Here is a 19679-nt window from a genome sequence, read left to right as displayed (position 1 = left end):
ACTTTTTTTTCCCCTTGCTTAAACGATAAAGGTGTCTCTCCAACCACTATGTTTTCTTTGTGTTTTTTTATTTTTAACAGATCCAGTCTTTGTCGGGTCAGCTTACATCGAGGAGAGTCAGCCAATAGGAAACGCTGTGGGAGATGACGACAAGATTTACTTCTTCTTTAGTGAGGCGGGAAAAGAATTTGACTTCTTTGACAACACCATTGTGTCAAGGATTGCTCGCGTGTGTAAGGTAAGACTTCACGGTTGGGGTGAGGTTACTATACAAGATGGCCATGCAAAAATAAGAGGCACAGCAGCGCCTCAAGCTTCCTCTCCTTAATCCCGACACAATTGCCTTAAAACAAGGCAGGACGCTCCCATGTCAAAGCACGTTTGGTCACATTTAACTGTACGTCATGCTTGTGTAGATGCAATGGAAATATGTCACTGGTGCGGTAAAGCTTTTTCTATTTGACTGTGCAAACATGTTTTCAACAGATTTGGTTTCCCCTTGCCTGAATCATCTGCTCCTACCCCCCCCCCCCCCCCCCCCCCCCCCCCCTTTTTCTCTGCAATGTCATCTCTCCCCCTCTCCCTCACAATGTCAGCTGCACTCGTCCATCCCTCCAGCTCTTTGCCTTTCTCCACCAGTGCCTTGAGCTTTGCAGGCATTATTAGTATTCAAGTATTGCTTTGCAGCAATATGAAATATTCTACTATATGGCATGAATTTGTTGCAGGCAAAGCATGCAAACTGTAGCAACTGCAGAATTTACTCGCATCATTTAAACTGCTGACATCTTTCCCCTCCTCCTCCTTCTCCTCCTCTTCCGAGAGTTTAGTTTGGTCGATCACCCTGAATAATTAGCAGCCGACTTCATCCCTTTTCACCTGTAATCAGATCAATTAAACGGCTGCCTGATATACATGCACTTAGCATCCCTCCATGACTGATGTCTCTTGTTCATGGAGGCAATAATGTGAGTAATCGTGGGGACAGCATGTAATCTTAAGTGACAGCTTAATGACTTAGTCCTGCTAGGCTCTGGCACTCGTTGCTGCGACACCTCTCGCAGCCGGCGGAGCACCTCCTGGGTTCTATATATGGAAGTCATTGACAGAAAGGCCCCCAGACTGTGGCAACTTGCTGCAGATGAACTGTGCAATAGAGACAGAAGAATGGCTTTCTCGGCTCTATAAAGCGCCTTTATACCTCTGGAATGCAGCAGCCCTCTTTTTCCTGACTGACATCTTTTCAGATGCTTTTCTGTGGCACTACAGTAGTGATGCAGGTGGTTTGTTCCCTAATTTACTGGAAAAATGCTTTCACAAATCAATGTATTGAGATGAATGCAAAGGAAATTCACATATTGACCAGCAATTTTGTGCAAAGGGGGTCAACACATGAGGGACAACAACCCTCATATATTGCCCCTCTTATCGATGGATGTCTAAATTCATCTGTTGCACAAAGCTGTGTAGGTTCTCAAGAAGGGCTAATTTTCCATGCATTCTGGGTAAATTATGTCTTTAAAAAACAGACTTCAATGATTGTTGCCATGGAAACACCAGAGATAGCCTGGGGGTAAAGTGGCTAATGTAATAAGTCAGTTTTTTATTCTTATGAAACTTGCATTATACTGACAGCATGCTCTGCCTCTCAGGCAAAATTAAGACAACTATACCCATCCCGGAACTACAGTTCCCATAATACTTTGGGGGATGTTACCAGAAAGTATAATGTTGCCATGCTATCAGTAAGTTACGCAGTGAGCTACAACTTGAACCCCATGTTCATAAGCTTACATTTGTTTACATTTTGACAAATTGGTACCATTACATTATGCCAAATTAGCTATCTTCCATTTGCAATATGCTCATGGATGTACAGAAAACTATCACTGGATTACTTTGATAATTAAGAATGTTTATGTGTGATGGACATCATCTGAATGTGCAACTCACCGAATCTAAAAATATGCATATCATGTCTGTGTATTTAGATTTGACGGAGTTATGACTCAGAGAAGGAGACACAAATTGCTGCAATCAGGCGCTAAAGGGTTTTAAAGTACCATAATTGCCACCATGAGCTGTGTGCTGCCACCACCACCACTGCTGCCGTCGCTGATCTTGTTTGTGAGCAAGCCAAACTACAATAACTAACTTCCTGTTGTTTTCACCAGCATGCACCTGTCCACCTCTCACAGTGTCTTTTCCTCATATCCCTCCCTTCTCCAAAATTAGAAAATATCCGTGAGAAATCAGCCCTTCAGTGGCTGCAGGCTTACGTCCCCCTAAACTATTACCAAATTCACCTTTTTCATTTTCTGAGAGAGGTGTCTCACATCTGAACACACACCCTATGTGACCCTTCAGAGAGCAGAAAGTGCTGAACTCAGATTAGAGTTTAGGTAACAGCGAGGTATGAAGGCCTCTCCCTGTTAGTGGTTTAGTATCTATAACACACTCTTACAGACTGAACGAAAACATGTACTCCCTTTTCTCTTTGTGTACCAGGCCAAGGCCAAATATGTTTGAGTGTGCTTTAATTTTGATATATGAAATATTTTGGACGTGTTTGCTGATCTTGCCAGACATTTTACTACCTTTTAAAGAGGACAAGTTTGTCATAAATCAAAGCCTTTTTAATGCAGGTCTAACTACTGTTTAACTTGGGTTTGCCAAGTAATTCTGCTTCCAAAGTTGTTTTTTCTCCCCGTCTTTCCTATCTGTCCCTCTCCCTTCTTCCACTCCCTCTTTTCTTTTGTTTGTTCAGGTGTGCACACTGAGGGACTGTGGAAAGCAGGCAGATTCTGAACAGTGTGTGTGTGTGTGTGTGTGTGTGTGTGTGTGTGTGTGTGTGTGTGTGTGTGTGTGTGTGTGTGTGTGTGTGTGTGTGTGTGTGTGTGTGTGTGTGTGTGTGTGTGTGTGTGTGTGTGGCACCGTTTTCTTTACTTCTTGTTCGTCTACTTCAGGTTGAGGAATCTGAAATGTGAAGTTCAGATAGAATGTGAGAGAGCAATGTAATACAGCACAAAAGAACGAGTATATTTTTGGAGGGCAGCTATGGGTGGGGGGGGTGGTCGGTGCCATTGAGAGTACAAGCTGCGCAGCGGAGCACAGCAACAACGGCGATGAACAGCTGAGAGAGCAGAGAATGTGGTCTCCTCATTATGTGGACAGCCTACTACCACAGCCTAGTAATTGGCTCCCAGGCCGTGCATCTGTCCCACGAGGTTTCACCTCACCGTCGTTGAGCAACATGATTGTTTGCGTGTAACAGCACACAGAGGAGGGAACGGGGGAAGTTCTAGTTTTGCATTTTATCATCTCCTCAAGGGTGATTCACTCCTTGTGCTGTTATGTAGGAGTTGTTATGGGTTTCAGAGGCCGTGCTGATGGGATAGTTTGGGTCTGAGGCAGGAAAACTGTCTTGAGATTGGGCGAGACCACTTGTTTTGGTTGTGTTCTTCCTCCTCCTCCTCCTGCTCCTCCTGTGCTTTCCAGCTTGCTTGCTGTATTTTGGAGGAGTTTGTGTTGGTGTTTACAATCTCTTAGATAATTGCTAGTCCTTGCAAAGTTGTCTGATAACTGTTTATGTGAATATTTAGTGACGGCCTTAAAAGGAGTGAATTTCTCTTCTGTGTCTCGGAGGAGAAGTGAACCACGAATGCTGGTTTCAAAGCTGTAGTTAATAACTAGCCATTCTGTTTATTTTCCATTTCACCATCTCCTCTTCTTCAAAGAGCAACATGTATTTTGTGTTGAGGCATCTTTTTAAGTGAACTTTTTTTGTTACCCGCATTTTATTGTCAAAAATGTCCTTTGTAGTTTAGTTTAAAGGCACCACACATATGCTGCACCAAAGGAAAGGATTTAAATACTTGGTTTTGCATCACAACATTAAAATCGTGGTTGGTTGTGATTAGTTGTCCAGTTTATTTCCCTAAAAAAAGGATCATAACTGTCAGAGTAACGACTTTCAGATTCCCTTACCTCAACAGCATCCTCTAAAGCAGAGAGAAGGGATTGCAGCTGCATGTCTTTTCTTACCTTTCTAACAGCTAATATATTGTAGCGTATGTAAAGTCCCCCTCCACTTTATAAATGTATTTTTCTTATTGTTACTTATCTTGGATTTTAAAGCTTCACTGCATAATGATATACAAGTTAGATTTCTGCTAGAGGAGGAAAGTTTCTCTGTGCTCACCTTAAATCTGAGTTAAACTCGTGTGCGTATGCAACTTGAAGCCTCCCGTGCACATACACTGAGAGAGGAAGTAGGAGACATCTTGTGTTCAGCAATTGTGAAATGAAAACTATTTGCATTTTAATTGAGACTGATGTTTTTGTAGTGTTTATTATTTGTAGAGCATTTATAAATAACCTAAACATCTCTAGAGGTGATCTTTAAGTGAATATATAGTCTGCTCCAATGAGACGTAGCTGCAACAGAAAGAGAAATTTAGGGCAATCTTCATAAGCCGGGTGTTGTGTAAATGACATGTTCTGTTCTTCTTTTCAGGATGACTGTAAACAGCGTGTTAATAAATGATAGTTTAATGAGACATAAAATCCTCTGTAACATAATATGACACTTTGTTTGCAGGGTGATAAAGGCGGCGAACGGGTGCTGCAGAAGAAATGGACGACCTTCCTTAAAGCCCAGCTCCTGTGTTCCCTCCCTGATGACGGCTTCCCCTTCAACATCATCCAGGACATGTTTGTCCTGAAGCCCATGGGAGACAGCTGGGAGAGCACCGTCTTCTACGGCGTCTTCACCTCCCAGTGGTAAGAAACGAAGGGAGGAGTTTGTTCTGATCGCTTCAACGGTGACATAGAGGCACTTGGATGAATCTGATTTATGGCGCTGTTTCAGGTTGTGAGTGTGCATGTTTATGCACAAACACACGGACCCTTTAATCAACACAGCTCGCACACACCATCTTGAGACGGTTTTTATTTAATATCTGCATTCAAACTTGGCAAGTTGCCTTTTTCTTACTTGGCTCCTCTGAATTTAGAGCAGCTGTAATGAGCTTAAACACTAACACAAGCTCATGCAACCCCAATGTCTAATTAATGTTTCAACAAAATAAAGGTTTTAATATGGAGATCATTCAAGCGCCCACTCAACAACTGTTCTTCAGTTACAAGTTGCTGCTCCAGTTTCCTGAATAAAATGACAGCTGCAGAAAGGATATATTGGGTAAAATAATGGTAACATGCAATCAGCCACTTGAATTTTGTATGTGTTCACAGGTATAAAGGAGCGTCAGGCAGCTCAGCGGTGTGCGCTTTCACCATGGCACAGGTGGAAAGAGCCTTCAGTGGGCGCTACCGAGAGGTGAACCGGGAGACACAACAGTGGTACACGTACAACCACCCTGTGCCAGAACCACGACCCGGAGCGGTGAGTGGAGCAGGAAACCATACAATTCAACTTCTTTTGCTTCACTCTGTGCATCTGTTCATTCAAGTATTTGTCTCTACTCGGATATTTGGGATGGTAAAAAAAGTAACATTCCTGTTATTTTTTTCTTCTGTTTTGTGGACTGTTTTGTTATCACACGGACAAACAATGTATTTTACAGTCTCCAACAAAACATTTCCACTTGTAACCCTAAACTGATTTTTTTTCCCTGTGCTGTTCAACAAGTGAGCTTGATGTAAAGCAGATGTTCTCCTTTTATTTTCCAAAAGTACTGTCTTGATAATGTTCTGCTTAACTCTTCACAAGTCCCTGGAGCAAAACAAATGCATACAAGCTTAAAACTAGTAGTGATAACTACTAGTTTTAACATGGTTCAACATGTTTATACCAGCCAGGTCTGCTATTGTACATGACCCTAAACTTAATTCACTTAATAAATAAAGAAAGGCTACATACAGGTCAATAAAATATCCTGTCTCCTTGTATGTTTGTACTTCCAGGTCTACTTGTGATCCATTTTTCATTTCTAATTTACTCTCCGCAGTGTGTGACCAACCACGCCAGGCAAATGGGTATCCAGTCGTCCTTGCACATGCCTGATAAAGTGCTCAACTTTGTCAAGGACCATTACCTGATGGACAGCGTGATCCGCAGCGCTCCCCTGCTGTTGAAACGCAGCGTGCGCTACACACAGATCACCGTGCACAAGATCCAAGGCATGGAGAGGGCCTACGACGTGCTCTTCATCGGAACAGGTACAGCTCATTACACAGCAACAGCAAGTTATTTATTTTGTGGGTCTTTCCATAAATCTTTAAAAGGAAAAATAATGTTACAAAAACATGCTCTCAATTTTTTCAAACATTAAGTAGGCTTTTGTCCTTTTAAAACCCTAGATGTTGCTTTTATCCCTCACAAACTGTCCCCTGCCTTCAGTATAAATCACTTCCACTCGTCCCCTGTGTCTTACAGATGATGGAAAGCTCCATAAGGCCATCAATGTCAACGATAAGATGCACATCATAGAGGAGATGATTCTGTTTCCTGAGCCTCAGCCAGTGCAACACATCGAACTTGATCCTCAGAGGGTAAATCACAACTCTTTCATTTCAATACACACCCATAACCACTATTGTCATACGTTTTTGTGTCTGTTCATATTTAATGTTCTATTTACTGTTTTCATACTCATTTTCAAGTAATAAAAATATGGAGAAGCTAGATTTACCGGAGAACAAGTTGGCTACAGAAATTTTCTTTCCAGCGGGGCCGTTCTGTTGAGTTTTTCTTTAACTTATGGCACCGTCTGAAAGAGTGTTTCTGATCCTCTCTGGCATTTTCCCCAGAGCTGAATTTCATTACCTGTCCCTCTTTAATACATAATGGCCTCTCCCCGGGCCAAAGCAGCCAAACTGCTATCTAAGATTATGTAATTCTAATAAAGTCCAAGATACTTTTTGTGTGTATATTCTTAGCTCCAAATAGGGATATGAAAGACAGACATAATCCACATGATGTCTATCTAATATAGTGGTAGATAGCCTAAATATAGCCTGCACTTTTGGGAACACAGGGGTGTGCTGTACGTCAGTATCAACGTCACGTTCATGGTGAACATGCATTTCTGGATAAAAGTTATTCCACACAATGATACATACTGTCTGAAAAGTGATGCAAAAGAATGAATAAAAATGGAGACAATGCTGTGTAGCAACCACTTGTTGTTGTAGCCATATGTTTATGACCACAATCAAATTACTTGGCTGGCATCAAGTAAAAGAACAGCTGGCAAGAGTTATAACTTTGTTTAGGTTATATTCCTCTGTTTGTCTTAAGTAATTGTCTTTGCATGGTTTCCCTTTCTGAATCAGAAATAAGTAACCAAAAGCAGAAGTTCCGTTTGGCACTTTAACCTTTTTGATGAGAAATTTGTATCGCGCATACTCACACACATTTTCTTTCTCTTCTGCAGGGTCTGTTGTTTGTGTCGTCCAACTCTGGGCTGGTGGAGGTTCCTGTGGCCAACTGCTCCAACTACCTCAGCTGTGGAGAGTGTGTGTTGTCCAGAGACCCATACTGCGCCTGGACCGGACGTCTGTGTCGGGACGTCAGGATGGCTCCACCTGACAGGTGAGATCACACAGCCACCAAATCTCTAACCTATTCCTAATCATTCACTATTAATTTGTTCATCTGCCTTAGCTAACAGGCTGTATTTGTTCATTTAGCCACCTTGATAGATTCGTTTTTTTGGGGTTTTTTTTTAACATTCCTTAATAGTCTTAGATAAATGTGTTTTGTTGTGTTAGATGTAGGGTTCTAACAGTCCCTGGGAATACCGCAGTATTCAAATTGTTATCGTACGTTGAAAATCTCATACCATTACAACCCTAGTTGGATGTAAACATCTCACCCAAAACAAACTCATAAAAAAGCATGCAAAGCTCCTCATCACGTGCTTGAACAGACGTTTTAAAAGAAGATTGTCCTCTTAGTCATAGGTGTTACAATGACAGACCTCAGGAGAGTCAAATGAGTCCATCCATCCAAGGTTCCTCTCATTACAGCTGCTTTCCCTCACCCTGTTGTTTTGTTTGGTATGTTTTGTCTCAGTCACTGGCAGCAGGATGTGGAGGAGGCCGATACATCAGCGATTTGTAACAGGACGTTTCCCAGCACCAGATCTACCAGACCAGCAACTTCTCGTGAGTGCGTTCTCTTTGTATAGCGGTCTGTAATTAGTGTTGTCACCTGACCGACACAGCCTGCACATAGAACAGTCAGTGAAGAATCAATCGCATGTTGTTGCAGATTTATATGACGGCAGTTAAAAGCGAGCAGTTCTGTATGTAAGAATTTGTGTAAATTATAGTTTGATTTAAAAACTGTACTATATGCAGTGATGTAGTTACTGTACATACACTTATAAATGACTTATCTACCAACTCTTTTAAAGGACTTGCTTTTATTGGCAAGAGATACAGTAGAGAGACGATCAATGTAAATCTCATACGGATAACCCATCCGGGGTTCGTTAAATATGAAACTCCAGCCAGGTAACAGTTCGCTTAGCATAAAGACAGGAAGCCGGTGAAATGGCTAGCCTGTCTCTGTCCCTCCCTCCCCATAAAACCTCAGCTTGTCTTTTACACTTTTTTTTTTAAAGTAAATTATTTGTGAGTTAGGTACTGCTAGATGGATTTTGTTATATCAAGACAAAACAAGGCTAGCTGTTTCCCTCCATTTCCATTCTTTTTGCTAAACTAAGCTTACAGTCTTCATATTTAACAGACAGTTGTGAGAGTAAAAATAGTCTTATTCCAAATGCAATTAGTAAAAAATGAAAATTGAACTGAATCTTTTAGTGCTTTTGAGCAACATTGTTATTTTTTTGTTTTTACATGTAGGTGGCTCCCAATGCAAGCTCATTATAATCCCAGTCAACACATTCAGAGTCCTGCCTTGTAAACTGCGGTCCAACCTAGCACACAGAAAGTGGCGTTACAGTGACAACGCCAGCCAGTTCCTCTATGCTACACCAGAGGGAAACCTGGTAGTGGTGGCGCAAGCCGACAGGACGGAGACTTACGAGTGCTGGTCAGAAGAGGAGGGTTTCCGCCAGCTGTTAGCCAACTTCTGTGTGAAGGCGGAGCCCCGCCAGGAAAGCACCACTCTGATTGGTCACTCACGCACACCGCACATTGAGCAGGAGGAGAGCATCATCCTGCCCGGCGAGTCTCGTTCTGAGCAGCTCCACACCAAGACGTACTGGAACGAACTGATTGTGGTGTGCGCCCTGCTGGCGTTCTCCCTGGTGGTGTTCTCCTTGTTCGTCATCTACAGGAACCGAGATCATATGAAGTCCATGCTGAAGCAGGGCGAGTGCCCCAACATGCAGCAGAAGAAGCCAAGGATTGTGGGAAAGCCCGCTGAGAGCTTGCCCCTAAACGGTAACACCATCCCCGTATCCACTTCTGATCACAAGGGCTACCAAACGCTAAATGACAACTACATCTGCAGCACGCCCACCCACGAGTCCTCGCCAGACAACAGCAAGAGCTTCTCCGAGTCCTCCGACAGGCGGCCGCTTAACGTGAAGGAAAGCCACGTGGAATACTCCCCAACCTGCCCTCGGCCCAGAGTGAGGCTAGGCTCGGAGATCAAAGACTCTATTGTTTGAGAGCACAGTATTCGCTAAAAAGATGCCACCCTGTATCTCCATGAAGGATACAGGCCACCGAGCAAAGGAGAGGAGACCCTGACATCCCTCTACATCACAGCACATCTTTTATTGTCGTCATCTTTTGTTCTGTGATTAGTGCAGAGGTCATTTACATCGTTTAATCATTTCCACTCCGAAGCCAGAGGTTGGTCTGGTTTGCTGCATAGGGCAGGAAGAGGAAGCAGCGCAACACTTCGGTTTCAAACCAGGATCAACAACCATGGCAGCTGCTCAGAATAGTTATAACAGCCTTTATTTAAGACTTCCTCATGGCCACTAATGTGTGTGGGCGTAGGGCTGGGCAATATGAGGAAGAGAAAAAACCCACAATAAACAGAAGACTTCTTCCTATATCAATATTCATCACAGTATCTCTTTAGGTATGCAAGATTCAACATTAAAATAACCAGTTGATGTCTATCACATGATATAATAAAAACAATAAATTATGAATATTGATAGGTTTCCCAGTCCCGTTTGAGCCTGTCCACATGCTCTGCAGAAGATGGATGCCACAGAGGCGACACTTTTTTTATACGCACCAGAACCAAGCCAGAGCTACATGGTGACCTAGAGTTCAGGTTTATGAGAATATAATACATGCATTGCATATTCATTATGATCCACACATTATGGAGGCAAGTCAGAATCACGTTTGTTCCCTTTTGCTGAATAAATGTCATGACTGTACGAGGATAAAGCTGCTGTAAGATGACAGAGGAACAAGAATTAAAAGGACTGAAAGAATAATGATCAAAAAATGTGATCATAATATGCTCCAGGACCTAAATACTGACATTTACCTCCTGAATGTATATTGTTGTTCACACAACACTGCAACAAGGACAATTTCGGGAACCTGTTGCTCCACATCTCTGCTCATGTGAGACAGCCCTGTTCTTCAGTATTAACCGGCAGGTACCATGACGAGGAAACACTGTTGACCCTGTTTTTGAGGTGAATATGGAAACGAAACCTCAGATTATGTCAAGTCAAGGTGGACATTTACAAGCACAGAGAGCCAAAAAAAAGGGAATGTCCACTCCTCTCCCATCATCAGGCCTGCACAGAAATCATGTGCACTGTGCCAAAACACAAAAACAACTTGATTGTCTTATCTAAATGCAATAGTGCCATTCTGTTATGACCACTCCCATGCTTATAGCATTGATCACTGTCAAAGAGCACATGGTGACGGGCCCAGAGGTGGGTTTCACGAAGGTAAAATGGCACTAATAATAAACTAATGTGAAGTGCAAAGTTGGAAATTTCTCTTCAGACTGTTAGCTCATAACAAAGACTGTGTTTCACACTGTGTTGGGCGAAAAAAAATTGACTTTCAAATGATAAGGCACGGAGATTACTTCATGTGAAAACTTGTCTTGTGGTTGTCAGGTGAGAAAATATTCCAGTTTTCCTTCAGCCACTCTTAAAGGAGTCCAATACCGTCTTAGTATACACTGAAACAAACAGGTACAACCAGTTTGAAACTATTGAGCTTGATGAGCGCTAACAAAACAAACTATTTGGTTAATTTAAGTGCTAACAACTCAAAATGGAAAGAAATCACAGAACATCCATAAAAACTGTCACTGTAGTGGAGAGATAGTATTTCATATTATCTTATCCAGACTGCACTAGTGATGTAGTTGCAAAGAGCGCTGTATCAGCTCAATATGACCCTCCTCCACCAGGTTGCATTTCTTACATACATTGAGTTCCCCACACTCACTCAGATGTCATTGCGACGTTAATGTGAAAGCACAAGTAATCAGGGTCTTGAATACTCACAGGTTTGCACGTCCGTAAAATCAGCTCGTACTCTTAAGAAATGCAACTACTGAGAGACAGAAGGTGTGGCCGCTGAGGAGAATTATTTTTTTGAAATCTGTTATTACAGGGACCAGTGCAGCCATTACGAACAAACACTTGCACCCACATTGCTTCGACTTTTGAGACTTAACGAGCAGAAATTCCCAAAGATGTAGGAAGCTGATGGTGTCGTGTAAATTGGAATGAGAAACATTTACACAGCCATAGGGACAATATGGCACCACATGTCTTAGAATACATCACCAACTCACTGTATTAAACAAGTAAGCCTACAGTATACAGTATATTCCAGTATCCTACAGAATAAACATTTTGCTATTTCCAACACTGAGCAGATGACGTAATGCTATGTAACTGCTACAAGTTGACAAAGTGCACTGCGCAACAGTGGTCAGTGTTTCCTTTTTTATTTTTTTTTGTTGCGTGTATATACAGTATCTGTGCTTAATATTGTGTGTTTTTTCAAGGGACCTTGTGCAAGATGTGTTGTAGAGATAGTCTTGAAACTAGAGAGTGAACACTGCTGATATTTTGTTTTCATAGTGCTTTACTGCCTACTTCAGCATACATTTCAAAACCTGCACAGAGTACTGCACATGTCTCACCATGCTGTCAGTTCAGCACCTGGGCTGGTTTGTATCAAGCATGTCCAAGCAGGAGGATAATCTTGTTTTTATTTTCATGCCAAACTGAATTACAGGGGTGGTTTGATCTTGTAAGAAATATGCTTATTAATTTTCTTGCTGAGAGTTAAATGAGAAAAGTGATGCCACTTATGACTGTACGCTTAATTTGAAGCTACCACCAGCAGCTGGCAAGATTCGCTTGAAGACTTCTCATGTTGCTAGTCTTTGTGCTAAGCTAAGCGGTTGTTGGCTGTAGCTTATACACCATACAGACAGTGTTTGGTGTCAATCTTGTCATCTAACTCTTGGCAACGACACAAATATGTGTATATCCCAAAAGGTCTACCTATTTCTTTAACTTTGTTTGCTGAGACTAACCAAATAAACAAGAGTATAACCTTTGCCAACAGATGCATAACAAGAATTAACGAGACTCTAAAAGCTTTGGTGCAAAGCATTGTTTGCCACCACCGCTAAGACAGATTGTCTAAACTATAAAATGTCTCTCTGGAGGCTGAAACCCCTGCTTCAGATGCTTGGTGGATAACCTCACAACATCGTTTCTAAATGCCTTTAGGTGTCAAGTTGTTCTGCCTTTAGCCACGTGCCACATCGTACACTACCCAACAGTGATGTGGTGAATGGCGTGATTGTAGCTCTCCATGGGCACACTAAACTCCACAACACGGGTCAACAGTAGATTTACAGATTCACCCAAGCCACCATTAACTTAAACCTGCAAACAGTAAGACTGGGAGCTGCTCAAAATCATGTACCATTCTGCAGTTTTTGCTTGTGTCAGAAGGAATACTGTGCACATAAGAAACATCTTTCTGAAGAGGTCAATATTTTAAAATATTTATAATAAATCAGAAGTTTCAATACCATTTGAACTTCATAGTTAACAATGCTAAAAAGTACATACTAAATACTATAAATGCATATGTATTAATGCCGTGCTTTTCCTTTTAAAGCAAACATTACCATTGTGATTGATGCTTCATTTTGAGTGGCTTCTCAGTAATGCAACATACTGTACTGGACATGAATGTAGCCAACTGTTGCATATTTTGTAGAACATCTACCGCAATCTATTTTCCTAAAATGGCTTAAGTAGGTAATCCATTGCAATATCTTTTTAGGATTTTGCTCAAACGTACTACAAATAAATGACACCATAGAATATAATGAATCATTTGTGCTGCACAATAGTGCTGCTGTAAGATGCAAGCACAGCTCCAAATCCTCCACATCGACTCAGCCATGAGACACACCAACAGCATTGCCTCAGCATACTGAACACCATAATCTTTAGTTGACTGAATAACTATTAGACAAATGTGGTCTTGCCTGCATGATTTCCTTTTTTTTAATTGTTGTGTACAAATAACATTGTGAACTGTATTTTTTGTATCATTGAGATTGTGACTGTTGTTTTTATTATATTGTACATAAAAAGCACTTTATTTTAATTTTTTAAGATAAATTAATAAAATACATGTTTTGACACATGCTTGTGTCAATCTATTTTATGCTGTCATTTGCTTTAGTCCTGTAAGTTTGTCTAGAAGTCATGTCTGAGGGCGAGAAAGTAAAAATGGATGAAAATAATTTTTTAAATGATTAAACCATATATTTGGTTTAATCATTTAAAAAATTATTTTGTGTGTGTGGTACTGTGTGTGTGGTACTGTACTCCTCCTTCAGGCATTGGCCTTCAATATAGACATATGTCGTCAGAGCAATGGGTTATGGTTTTCTCTGAATGGGAACATGTTTAAGGGTCTGATTGATTGATTTTTGTCATTTTTTATATATATATATATATATATATATATATATATATATATATATATATATATATATATATGAAAATGACATGCCCAAAGATACACTTGTGAGATTTCTGCAGAGATGTAAGGTGGAACACGGCATAAATTAAAGATTTAATTGCCGTACAAAATTGTACAATTTTAGAGTTTGGAATGATGCAGGTGCTGCCCAAAACCTCTAGCAGACCATATCAGAAGATCTGAACTGTTCCTGTGCACAGACTGATGCTAATAGAGTGAAGCAGGGCAAAGTGGGAGGTGGAATCTTTAAATTGGACTTTTGGGTGCATTCATTGGGTACCATTTGGAATTTTCCCAGGTAACTGTTAAACAAATTTTACTGTTTTTGGCTTTAATTAGAAAAATCAATCAATCAGACCCTTAAACATGTTCCCATTCAGAGAAAACCATAACCCATTGCTCTATGACGACATATGTCTATATTGAAGGCCAATGCCTGAAGGAGGAGTACAGTACCACAAATCATCCGCCACAAGGAGACACAGGCCGTGTTTTCACAGGGAAGGCAGAGGATAAGCTGATCGATGGTCGATGCTGGAGGAGTGCAGGTGAATGCATCAGAGTAGCTATTAGCAGTGTTGACATACCCTCTTTGAAACAGCAAAGGTAAGACATAATTTATGGTTATAGCTGTAAAAAGTGAGGTTTATTTTTTTTTCTCTTCTTCGGCTGCTGGTTCAGTGAGTTTTGGTCGTAGAGTGATAAAACCGTTGGAGTCGGTGGAGTCTTTAATAAACGGCAAATTGTTTGTGTTGCAATTTGCATGAAGTAGCATTTGTTATCTTTTTTAAGTTTGTTTAAAATGTCATTTAATTTCTTGCAGTTATTTATATATATATTTCTTTATAATTATTGTTGTTGATTCATTTAAGATAAATCCTATTGTTTGCTGATTATGGTTTATCTTCCTCACAACCATAAAAATTATGGATATGAGGAAGGCTTGAGCTCCTCCTCCCCAGTTACTGCACATCCTTTTAGTTGCACATGGGACATGAACACACATAGTTTGGGGCAGTCCTGTCATAGACGTCAGCTGTGTGAATCAATACATAGTTATTTTTGGACACTGTGGTATAGCTGCCAGCCAGTGCTGAATGACGTTTACTCAGTAGGGACAGTGAGAGCATGTCACAGTGACCGTGTGTCACACTGCTGCTCTGCTTGATCACGACAGCACAGGTAAACACTGGGTTTAGTTTTATTTCCAGTGTCAACCACCAGCACTGTCCTCAAATCAAACCAGATTTCATCTGAAGATTACTTGAATATCAATGGCCTGGCCTATTTAAGAGGTCATGCTACGAGATCTTTATGTGCCCTTATTAACAGTTTGTACATCTTTAAATGTACTATTGTACATGTGATAGATGTACTACATTTAACCACAGTCATTTAGTTTCCTTCATCTATTCTTGATCAGAGTTGCTGCAAACAAAATTAAACAACTCTTCTTTTCCTTAGATGCTTGTGTCTCACTGACCACCAATTGCACAAAACATCTGCAAACATTCAGCCAGATGATTCACAATTTGCTGTATTATATTAAAAGCGCTTTACCATTTCCAGAGGATCATCGAATGTTCAGACATCTGTCGTTACAAAACCATGACAGATGATACAATTTTCCCCCAAAAGAGACCATCTGTAACCTGGCCTTAAAGAAACAAGAGTGAGTGCAGCTTTTGAATGAAACGTTGTGACCATCTGGCCTCCTAAACAAATGCCAGACCCTCACAAGAACATGTTTTATTCTCAGTTCCTGTTTGATCTGAGTTTCGCGAGCCTGCTGCCTTGTGATGGACGGACCTAATTTGCATAAAGTAGAAGTTGGGTCGTGATTATGCAAATTAAGATACGGCGAATGGGCAGTTAACTCGCCGTGTCGTGTCCATCATGCAACGCTTGGCCAACTCTCTTGCTCTCCATAGAAATGAATGGGATCCTTTAACTTCTCATACGTCAACGGATTTGGTGTATTTCAGCTATAAGTTTGGGTGAACACAATGACCTGACCAGGGGTCTCATTTATAAAACGGTGATAGGATCCATATTAAATGTTTGTGTGCGTTCAAAGAAGGAAGCACGCATATGACAAAACATATTCAGATTTATAAAACCTTTCGTACGAGCTATTTCCTTTTATAAATCTCAAATCAACCAAGGCAGAAATTGATAAAATCATGGAAGAGGATATCCCATTAGATCCACTACTATTTCTGCTAGGCTCTATACCGGAAGACTTAAATAATTAATAAATAATAATAACGGCAAATAATAACTGTGAACTGGAAGGATGCAAAACCACCAACCATAACTCAGTGGCTACAGAGATTGAAACAGGTTTAGTACTGTTGTTATTTTTATCATGTGCCTTTACAAATTTTTTTAGCGGTCGTATGTCAGGGACTGTTTTATTGTGTTAAAAATGTAAAAAGAAAAAATGCAAATCAACCTATGAATGTGCGCAGCTGGTCCAGCCTCACATCCTGCCCTCTACACGCCCACATTCAATCATAAATGGTCGATGCACATCACTTTATGAATGTTGATGCATAGAAATGAGCTGCTGATCAATGAGTCTTTATGGTGAATCACGGAGACTACCGAGAGGAAGAACACCGGTTCCCTCCCAATTCTTCCATTCAGTCCTAACAGTACCAGAGAATCTATCGTGCAACATAACGCATCAGGAGTGTCACCGTAGTATTTATGTGTTTACAGCAGTCAGACTGATTGCTTCCAAAATGACCGAGATAATCAGTGGTATCATCCATTTATAAAAAGGAAGTTTTGACAGATGAACACGAGTTTCTTAATTTGTCTGGGACAGTTTAAATAAGGATGAATTGTGACTTGTTTCCAATTTACATTGTTAATTATCTAGACTAATTTGGTTGGCATTCATGTCTGCTGTTGAAAAGGGCAGGTGAGAGTGAAGAGCTGTACAGAAAGCAAGCATTATTATTCCCAAATGTTTCCCAAAGCAACAATTGAATCATTGTCCTTCATAGAGATGGTTTTAAAATCAAATCAAGTTGATCACATCAAATATTAGTGGACAAAGATAAAAGTGAAAGCAAATAAGGCCATAAAATATAAATGGTGTTTAATTATGTCTTGCTGCATAAAGAAATGACAGATGCTCCTACTTACATCCAGACATCACTGTCGGTCTGTCTATCCAATATAAAATCTTGTGATAGATACCACTTTTCCCATCCACCAGTTGTAACCATGAAGCTCTCCCCTTGAAAGCAAACCTCGGAAATTACATCTTCATGTGCTTGCATCAGGAATTGTAATTACAATTTACTTCACTTTATGCACTAATGACAAAGTGCACATTCATGGACATGCGAAAGCGGAGTCAATGTTCTTTTGAGCCTCAGTTCTGCAGGAAACTCTGCTGAGACAGGACAGTGCACTGTGAATAAATCACACCTTATTGATGTCCCAGCACTCCTGCTGAGACAGAGATCAGTTGCCAGCAGGAATAATGTAACAGTCTTTCCTCACAGACTGCCCATGTGTGTGAAAGCTTTGATGCTCTAGGATAGCATTGAGTGGATACCCAGAGTTGACTGTGCCGAGGACTCTCATCCAGCATCTTTCCTCAGAATGACTCAGGGTTATAAGAACACAAATGAACTCTTTTTTCTCACTCTTTCAGCCCATGTCTGTCCGTCTTTCTCTTCTTCCGAATCCAGCAAAATCTTGACATTTTCTCTCTCTTTCGATTGTCTGTGACAGATCCCATTTACTTCCAACACCAGCCGCTCATCTGCTGTCATCGACCATTTGATGAAGAGCAAAGACGGTAATTTGCTATTCATTATTAACAAATCACTGCGCCGTGAAAAGCGCCTTTTGTTTGCCTCAGCCTCGAAAACAATTACAGTCGGCTTGCGTTTCAGCTGTGATTGCATTGCATATTTCATGGCAACGCTTCGTTGATGGTGAAATTGAAAAGCAGATTTACTTTTCACAGTCAATGAAAGGAGCTGGAAGATCTTTTAAATCAGTCCAAACCCAACTTCCCAGGTCACACACCATTTCATCTCTCCAGAACGGTTATTCACATGGTAGTTCATTTTATTTAATGGATGTTGATTGTAATTCATCTAGTAATAATTCAAAAACATCTCCTAATTAAAGAAGCTCAATGTTGATTTCAGAGTATAAGACATACATTTTGTGGACACACTAAAATTAAAGACACTGAGTGTTTGTGAATAGTGTTGTGTCACATAGTAGGCCAGAGATAGGTAGATCTTTATCTTTATTGTCCCAGGGAGGATTTGTTTTCACAAGCTTGTGTCAATATACAAAAGAATAGGAGTGAGCAGTTCAAATTCCTCCTCCGTTTGTGCTTCTTTTTATATTTGCCAAATTAGAGAAATTGTTTAATATTTTTGGAAATATGCTCATTCACTTACTCTCATGTCTGTATGATAGATAGGATTGTAGAAGTGCTAACATCGGGAAACAAAATCCACCGACGAGCACCTCACTAATTAAGATGCTGTATCGAACAAAGTGTAAAAACATGAATTGTACATTTTACAGGGGGTTATGTGCCGGACTGTTTCCTGGCAGTAACTTCCTGGAGTCACAAGACATTCAGCGGAGGCCAGACATGCCGGAACATTTCCCAAAGAGTCAAACTATTCCTTTAAATTCTTATTTGATTCTGACAGCTTTTTTTACTCATAACTGTTGAAAGCCTATTTAATAATGGTGATCAAATTCAGCAGCTTTTCGTCTCGAAGGTTTTCGAAGGTTACCAATTATTGCAGGAACTCTTGGATTACAAGCGTTTTGTGTGAAATGTGTTTTAATATTTTATTTTTCAGCTCTATTTTTCAGCTCTACGATCAATTACACTTTTCATGTGGACAATTACACATATGTATTATACTGTAGGTGTGTGCATGCAGAAATTCTTCTATGTGCATGTACACATATGATCTTGCATGTGTGCATGCATGTAGACATTTTTGTATTTGCTTTCCAGGAGTTTGGCAGATTCTCTATTTCAGAAATATACATACAGCAGTAAAAGGAGCTTCTGGGTTGGCATCATGAGAAGCATTCATGTGTGCAAGGGTTAAGAGGTGCAAGACCATTAAAAAAAGAGTGAAGCCGGGCAGGAAAAGCCCATTTTCTTCATTCCTCTGCATACACACAGCATCGATTGAAACCATGCTTTGTGAATATGTTGTAGGTCACTACAGTCATTATTGTCTTGAACGCATTTTATGTTCCTTCTGTTCATTAAACTTCTAGTGTCAATATAAAATTATATAGACATTTCATTTCAAAATTACAATTTTATTATCAAATATTTATAATATAATTAGCGTTGAGTGAAGCTGAGTGAAAATGCAGCGGCATGAGACGTACCCTAAAAAAATGACAGCAGTCTAATCGTTTATAGTTGATGTATGTATCTCCTGCCCCATCATTATTTATTGTAGCACAACTATGAAGAGACAGTTTCTGTGATAAGGCATTGTGAGTGTGCCCACTGTGCCAGTTACATGTTTTATAACATTCATCATTCATTGTCTAAGTGGTTGCAGCAGTGTCACAGATTTATTCTTTACAGAAAACAAGCATTATTAAAACAATGTGCTGCCTTTACCAAGGTAACCCTGTCCGAGACTATATTTATCAACCATATGATGAACATGATAGACAAGTCTGGCTTTATTGGA

The 19679-nt window shown here is 40.4% G+C and overlaps 1 protein-coding gene across 2 annotated transcripts in view; it reads left to right on the top strand.

Moving 5' to 3' along the window:
• sema4bb (sema domain, immunoglobulin domain (Ig), transmembrane domain (TM) and short cytoplasmic domain, (semaphorin) 4Bb) overlaps positions 1-13617 on the top strand; it is a 52550-nt gene extending 38933 nt beyond the window's left edge. For both annotated transcript variants that reach the window (XM_068730651.1, XM_068730650.1), the window contains exons 8-15: positions 81-238; positions 4601-4782; positions 5254-5404; positions 5970-6180; positions 6398-6513; positions 7398-7555; positions 8039-8130; positions 8833-13617. In XM_068730651.1, coding sequence (XP_068586752.1) covers positions 81-238; positions 4601-4782; positions 5254-5404; positions 5970-6180; positions 6398-6513; positions 7398-7555; positions 8039-8130; positions 8833-9605 — 1841 coding nt within the window. In that variant the 3' untranslated portion in view covers positions 9606-13617. The remainder of the gene's footprint in view (positions 1-80; positions 239-4600; positions 4783-5253; positions 5405-5969; positions 6181-6397; positions 6514-7397; positions 7556-8038; positions 8131-8832) is intronic.
• Positions 13618-19679: the final 6062 nt, after the last annotated feature.

The sequence above is a fragment of the Cebidichthys violaceus genome, unplaced genomic scaffold, assembly GCF_023349555.1.
Source record: "Cebidichthys violaceus isolate CVI_PGR_0920_01 unplaced genomic scaffold, fCebVio1.0.p SCAF_5, whole genome shotgun sequence".
Classification (NCBI taxonomy): domain Eukaryota; kingdom Metazoa; phylum Chordata; class Actinopteri; order Perciformes; family Stichaeidae; genus Cebidichthys; species Cebidichthys violaceus.
This window is presented reverse-complemented; position numbering and strand designations above follow the sequence as displayed.